At 38.7% G+C, this 7,798-nt stretch overlaps 1 protein-coding gene across 1 annotated transcript; it reads right to left on the bottom strand.

Moving 5' to 3' along the window:
* Window positions 1–3,875: 3,875 nt before the first annotated feature.
* On the bottom strand, window positions 3,876–7,333 carry LOC114138171 (C-factor). The gene is made up of 4 exons (XM_028007275.1): window positions 6,902–7,333; window positions 5,296–5,473; window positions 5,061–5,155; window positions 3,876–4,847 (listed from the first exon to the last, which is right to left on the bottom strand). The coding sequence occupies exons 1-4, from the start codon at window positions 7,226–7,228 to the stop codon at window positions 4,656–4,658; spliced, it is 792 nt and encodes a 263-aa protein (XP_027863076.1). The 5' UTR covers window positions 7,229–7,333; the 3' UTR covers window positions 3,876–4,655.
* Between the last annotated feature and the right edge of the window lie 465 nt (window positions 7,334–7,798).

Here is a 7,798-nt window from a genome sequence, read left to right as displayed (position 1 = left end):
TTGAACTAAAGTAACCCCGAAAAAGCAGCCTGTAAAAAAACCCATAAACATATTATTTTCTATCGAGAGTTAATTACCGAAGGAGAACGCGGTTTTGTTATCTGAGAGACTATATATCAAAGGGCGCATTAGGTAACTTGCACCTCCAGTGGATAAGCAAAGGTCGAACAACAATGTCAGCTGGATCAAGGAAGACAATCAATGAAAAAGACGCTTCTTCTCTTGGGAGTTTCATCTTGATATATTCACCTGTTTTAAATAATGCCAAATTATTATGTCATAGAAGAAAAGTTTGAAAGATGTGGCATGCATATCTATTTTAGCCCCCTTAGGTGTTACCCCTAAATAAAATTCAAATGCAAAAATGATTTGTCCAGAAAACAATACAATAGACATTCAGCAATAGGGCCCTTAGGAAGCCCCTATTAAGTCAACCTGTGTGTGATTAGATCTCCAAATTGTGTTACAAAACATTAGCGATCAAAACAAGTGAGGCCAAATACAAAGCAGTGCTTGAAGTAAAACACTGCAAGAGACTTCAGACCTGTCCAATAGGACATTCTTCTGTCTTCTGAGACGTGAAGATCAATGTTCACATATACTTTTTATCCAGTCCAGGTGCTGCAATAACAGAATAATTCTCTTATTTGACCAGACTTTTTTGAAAACGGCAGAAAAATGGTAAGACCCTGCGTCATTTTGACCCTTTGCACCCTTGAAGACTTGATTCAGATGCAGACATTTTCAATTTTACGCACAGAGTACATCGTGGAGACAACTAATTCAATCAATTCATTTTTTTTAAAATCCTGAGTATATTGCTTTACCTGAAAACTCAATTAAAACCATCCCATGTTTGAGAGCTGAGAGCGCCTTGGCTCGCATAGTTAAGTAGGCCATTAAAATCTTTGACTGATGTGGCACTTGTAATTCCAGTGTGTAGAGTGCTAGGACACACTGAAGACAGAAAACAAAGCAAGAATGCTTTTTTATGTTGATCTGTTGATAGTCTTAATAAACGTGTAGGAAGTTTATCCTGTTGAGGAAAGAAAAACCTGTACAAAAGTTCATTAGTCTGTAACAAGCGCAGCAACTAAATGCGTAGACGGCGTTGCCTTGCTCCATTTCTATCTGTGCATAATTAGTACGTGGCTCACCCCACGTTTGCAACAAGCAACAAAATGGAGCAAGAAGATGTTACACAAAACCTAAAAATGGAAGAAGTTACTCTGCTTACTCAAATGTGCCATAAAATCAAAAATAGAACATTCCTGAAGAAATTTAGATGCCAGCCTGCATAAGTGTGCACATCGTCGGACCCGAATCAGGTGTTCTGATGCTGCAAATTAGCAACAATGCAAAGGTTATCTAAAATGTAGTCAGTAGCATGTAGCGTATCACTGGCGTGTTGACTAACATGGACTTACTCCATTCATTTTCCAACAATATCATTTAAGCAAAAATTAGCTGCAATGCTATGGTTATAATGTAGTGAATAGCATAGTGTTGGCTAACATGGATGTACTCTGTTTAGTTTGCCAAGTTTAGTTTTTATGTCAAATAAACTCAAATGTCAAAATGTATGTGGGTTATTATAATAAGATTTTGCCCAACATGGAGGTACTCCATTCAATATGCAAACATTGTTCGCTAACATGTTACGGTTAGATAAATAGTGGCCTAGCACTACCATGTTGACGTCCGCTAACTCAAAAAGCTGTCAGAATTCTAAGAAAAGAGTCAAAAAAAATTGTATTGGCCCTAATCTTCTTCCATACTCTTTGCATTGATATAACAGGCCCCAATAATATGTCAGGTTTAATTCAGCCTCTTGCCTCTAATTAAAGTTTAGTCAGGGGGGTTGGACACAATGTCTACGGCCGGATCCGGGTTGGGAATTTTTTAGACCTGATCTAAACTGTAGCACAGATTTCTCCTGAGGATGCGGTAGGGGAGGGAGTCATGGGAATTTGCGTTCAGACTACAGAAGTGTTCATAATTTAGGTGTAGTCGTTCACTTGTAGTTATTGGGCCGCAGTCAGTGGTTTTGTCACTGCTGAGAAAAAGTTAGATGTGATTTGCTTTATCTGTGATGGGATCTGTTCAACTTGTTCCATAGTAATTAAATCAAATGAAAATTAAATGCAACTGAATGGCCTATAGCATCATTATAAAAATTGGTAAAAAAAATAAATTATGATAGACTTTTCTGTCAGTCAAAATGAGACACCAAAAAGGTCTAGCGCAACCTCTGATCCAATCTGACTGAGACTGACCTGTCTTGTAAAGAAAATGTATGAACAATTTTGTCTCTCGATGTGTAAAGCTATAAGTGCCCCCAAAACCTTAAGCTATAATTATCTATCATTAGCTTTTTTTTTTTACTTCACTACATTGTTGTTTAAACAGTTTTCTTTATTAATCACCAATGAACTAATAAAGGTGCTATTCATAATAGATGCTTTGTTTACTAATTGTTTAATAAAAGAACCAGTTTTTTTTTAAATTAATTTTAATTGCGTTTTATTGAACTGCAGAAAAATGTGTTTCTACAAATGCAAGCATGCTAGAGTTTTTTTTATGTTTTTGAAAACCACGGGCCACATACATTTCAGTTATGCCCCACTTTGTGTTGATGTACCATATAAAAATCCACCTACGTTTGTGGTTGCATAGCTCTAGAAACAGACTGTATTGATCACACATTAATGTGATATTCTCAAATAGATAACCCTAATTAGATTATAATTAAGTAATAATATTATATGGCGATAATCAAGGAAGCAGCGGGCCCTTCAATCCAAAGTTGATAGTGAGAGATAAAAAAAGATGGAAGGAGAGACCCGTTTATACCAAATGCTGCCCTCTTCTGGTTAAGGAGTGCTTGTGTTAATCATTGAAAGGGAAAAAGATGTAAAAACAAATTTTCTACATAGCCTGCACACACGGTGGGGTCTGGAGGTCACCGTCAGCCTCTCTTATGAATTTAGGAATTTTACTGTGCTATGTTATTGTGTTTTAAATGTACAAAATGCTAACCAGACTTCATAGGAATTATGTTAATGTACATAAAACCGTTAACAGGTGAGTTTATTCATAACCCAGACAAAGAGGTGCATGGCAATAAATTAAAATATTTGTTGAAAATGCTCGTTTTAGTAACTCAATTCACAAACAATATTACAGATTAGTTACACACAGTCAGGCTGTTTACAATCAAAATTAAACCACACTTTGACAGTGGTTTGCAATTGTACATTTCGAATCTTTATATGCAACCAGGCTCTGTTGACTTAGAGTAAAATCATTATGACTGCTTTCTACACTAATATTACTGCCACATTTTCTGAAACTGAACTCACCTTTCTCTCTGAGATATTTTCAGCCTGTGTTGCACTCGCAGCATGTTTAAAATGTTTGCAAGGCCCAACAAGACAGCTGCAGCTGATACTTTAGATCACAGGTGTCAAACTCCAGTCCTCAAGGGCCGGTTTCCTGCAACTTTTAGATGTGCCTCTGCTGCACCACACCTGAATAGGATAACTAGGTCATTAGCAAGGCTCTGGAGAACTGATCTACACAAGGAGGAGGTAATTAAGCCATTTCATTGCAGTGTTTTGTACCTGTTGCACATCTAAAAACTGCAGGACAGTGGCCCTCGAGGACTGGAGTTTGACACCCCTGCTTTAGATCATTGTCCGTTTGGAGAAGCTGCTTTGATTCTCTTGGAAAACCGGACTCCATTTGCATCCAGGGCCCAGATAAAGCAAGCTCAATTCTTTTCTAAACATGTTTCCTTATCTTTGGTATTTGCAGACAGATTTCAACAGATTTAATTTTTAACACTTGTGTGGAAAAAATAGAACATAATTAGGTCAGGGAAAGAAAGTGATTTAATTGCACTTAAACAACAAAAAATAACTTTTAACAGAAGACAAATATGGATTCTTTATAAGGAAAAAGTTAGAACACCCTAGCCCCGTAGGAGATAGACTTGTACTGTTTGGTGAAGATTCTTTTTGTGAGCTGAAAGTCCGATCTACAGTTCGCAATAAGCCAAGGGGGACACATGAATGAAGCCAACACTGTGCATCACCCTGAAAACTCCAATCTCATACTTAAAAATGTTTTGGGGTTGTTTTTCTTCAAATGGGAATAGGAATCTGGTCCAGGTTGATGGGAATAGCCAAGTTCTTAGTTTAAAAAAACCCCAACAGATTAACACCTGGAAGATGTTAATCTTCATCCAAATTGGAGAGGAGGAGGAGTCTTAACCAACCTGACCTCAAAATCCAACTCAGAGATAAATGCAGCGATTAAGAGTTTACTTGCACATCTGTCAGTTCAGATCATACACAAAAAGTATTTCACAACCTTTATTTGTGAACACATTTTTATTGAAATGATCCACATGTTGTTAAAACAGTCTTATATCTTAAGAGCCACACCTTGCCTTTAAGGATTTATTCTAATTTATGCACTTTGGTGTTGAGGTACAGAAGACGGTTTCTCTGTGACTTAATTATTATGTTAAAAAACACCCAGTTCTTTACATTGAGTCAATGGTAAAATTCCTGTTTATCACAGCATCACCTGCTCAGACAGTTTTCACAAAGAGGTTGACCCACATCTATGCACTGTGTGAATTTTTGATTCTACCAAGGAAGCTCGGTGCCGTCCCAGCTGTATGCCTTCCCGGTCTTTTCAATGCTTAGTGAATTAATGATGCCCATCAGACAGTTCACAGAGTGTTCAGCACTGAACAGCTTGTCGTTCGGCACATTCCGGTGATAAGGCCTGGAAAGGTCCGTGTTAACTGTTCCCGGATGTAAAGACACACACACCACCTGGAAACAGCAGAAAAGAAAATGGAGGTTGCTTAGAAATACTTTCGTCCATAATTTTCGCTAGTACTTGGATTGTTATCCGGACAAAAGTTCAGACAGAAATCAAATTTATAAATTAACAAGAAAAATAATGACCATACCTGTGTTTCCTATTCAACTGGATAAAAAGAGCAGTTCCCCAAAACACAAAGTTGAGTACAAGCGAACGTTTACCTTGGGCTGACTGCGGCCCAGTTCTATGGATAAATTCCTGGTAGCCATGTTGAGAGCTGCTTTAGACATTCTGTAGCTGTACCAGCCACCAAGACCTGGGGTGTGGCAGAGAGGTTGGGAGAAGAAGAAGCACATTACATGAGATTTTACTCTTGGCTCTATTCTCTGCTTAAGTCTACACGTTATGTGAAACACAAAAAAATTCACTGTGAACCAAACGTCACACTAAAGATACCGTTGTCTCCAATGGACCCAACTTTAGCTGTGATGTTGACGATGACGCCGCTGTGCTGCTTCGCTTTCTCTGAAGGCTGCAGACCGAAGGCGCCGCCGCCCTTCTGAAGGAGAGGGCTAAAATATTTGGCCATTACCAGGGGTCCCATCGTATTGGTCGTCAAAGTGGATATGATGCCCTAAAAAAAGGGAAAAAACTGAGCTGTGATGTGCATCTTATGAATGCAAAAATGCTTTAAAAATCCAGACAGTTATTGCACTGTCTTACAAAAGTATTCTTGCAACGTAACTCTGTTCCCATTTAGTCACATTACAGCCAGCAACCTCAGTTTATTGGGACGCAACGTTTTCAGAGAAAAAAAGAGATTGTATTAAGTCTCCTTTACTCTGATACCCGTAAATAAAGTTATGTGCAACCAACTGCCTTCATTAACTCACTAAGCATCGAAAACATCCATTTGTGCAGACTCTGTGTGAAATGTTTTCTCATTATGAACACAGCTCTTCTGCAATAGTCGTGAACATTTCATAGATTGACGTTCAATCCATCATCCAAAAATAGAAGACTATACAGATAACACTTTCATTCCATGACTGACGCATGTACTTTATGCCCCGTGATCGACTGTAAGGTTCCAACAAGAAATGGGAGTAGGAGTCATCCCACCAATATTACGCCGCAAATCCACTTCCGGAGGTAGTCAAATCTGGAACTACTACGATCTGAAAGCACTGGATTTAGAAGAAACGTGTGATAGTGACACGACAAAAAGAAAATACAGCTTCAAAAGCAGTAGAAGTCCGCAATGCACACACAGTCGTCTGAGAACACATGGCCTGTGATCTATACAGATTGATTAGTATGGTGTGATCCACCGTAGGAGGTTGCATGTTAATTGTAAGACTATGATCTGAAAGGGGCTTACAGAAGGTCTACTCACAACTACGTAGTTGTCTATTTAAACTGTAATCCAAAGCAAGGTCAGCGTTGATCATAGAAAGAGTCAAGAGATCAATAGTACCTTTGGAGGAGCTGCAAAAATCCACAGCTCAGGAGAATCTGTTGACAGGACAAAAGGTAGTCATGCAAACATCTGAGTGCTTAAGAAAGAGGAAACACTTGGAAATGTATTTTGTTCCGTGCTCTCTATCAAATTTGACTAAGCTTGAACTGTTTTGCAAATAATCAAACAAATGTTGTGCCTAGATGTGCAAAATAGGTAGAGACCTTCTCCAAAAAACCTTACAGTGTTAGCTGATGTGGATCTATAGTGTGTTGAATCAAGGGAGGCTTCTTTTTCATATTCTTTCTGATGGACGTTAACATAAGATTCAAATAAAACGCTCCGAGGTTTGAGGCTGTAACGTGCAAATAAATTTAAGTTAAAGTGGTGTCAAAACCACAACGTCCAACCAAGCCAATGTAATAAACAACTTATCAGTCATTGTTCATATGAATCCGTGTGTTCAGAATGAAGGGAACCTCGCAAACTAAAGTTAAGTTGCCACTTAAAATATCTTTAGAAATATGTTTGACATAATTTCTAGAGAAAGTTTTGACTCCGATCTTTGCACAAAAAAAAAAAGTGTGTCAAATCACGCTGTACCTGCGCAGAAACATCCCTCAAACTAGTTTCTCCTTTCCCGGTGGGGTGAAGCATCGCCGCGGAGTTCACGAGTAGATCCACCCGACCGAAGTTCTCCTTCACCCGCGCAGCTGCTTCGCGGATGTCCTCCTCCAGGTTCACGTCCAGCTTGAGGACCGTCAGTCTGCCCCGGTGTTGTCCCGCCAGGCCCCGCAGCTCCGCCGCTCCGTCCGGGGTTCGGCATGTCGCTACGACAGCAGCGAGGCTTTTGTTTTTTAGTATGTGTTTGCAGAATTCAAGCCCCAGTCCTCTGCTGGCACCTTGAATGAGAGCGACGGGAGCTGCCATGGCACTCCTTTCACCAGCACACGTGACGTAATTAGTATCGCTTTGCTGCCTTCAAAATCACTCGACGCCTCGTATTTATGACACCTAGGAGTCTGAAGAAGATCTAGGAGGTATAAATATCTGTCTATTTTTAGCAAATATATTATAAGTTATTATATATTTTTGAGGTTCCGTCGTTTACTTATTTAAACTTTGTGGAAAATTATTTCTTAAAGATGGTAAGAAAAAAACAAGGTGTACATGAAGGCAACATGTTTCACAGTTACGCCCTCTACAGGCCACTTTTAAAACCACTTATACAATTTATTGCACGTGCCCATTATGAAGTATATAACAAGACAACTGAAGGAAATAATTAATGGAGTAAAAAATAAATAAGAAAAACAATTAAAAAGTGGCGAATAAATACATTTGTGAAATAAAAATTATTTAAAAGCATAAATAATCCAATTTAACTTTTCGCTTCAGTTGAGCATAAAGAAAAGAAGTTTATCAGACATAGATAAGAAAACGAGATTAACATTCTAGGATTATGGAACACACACACAAATAAATAGCGACAGGTTCATG

This window comes from Xiphophorus couchianus, chromosome 22 (genome assembly GCF_001444195.1).
Source record: "Xiphophorus couchianus chromosome 22, X_couchianus-1.0, whole genome shotgun sequence".
In the NCBI taxonomy this organism is placed as follows: domain Eukaryota; kingdom Metazoa; phylum Chordata; class Actinopteri; order Cyprinodontiformes; family Poeciliidae; genus Xiphophorus; species Xiphophorus couchianus.
The sequence above is the reverse complement of the archived record's forward strand: the minus strand, read 5'-3'. Positions and strand labels throughout refer to the sequence as shown.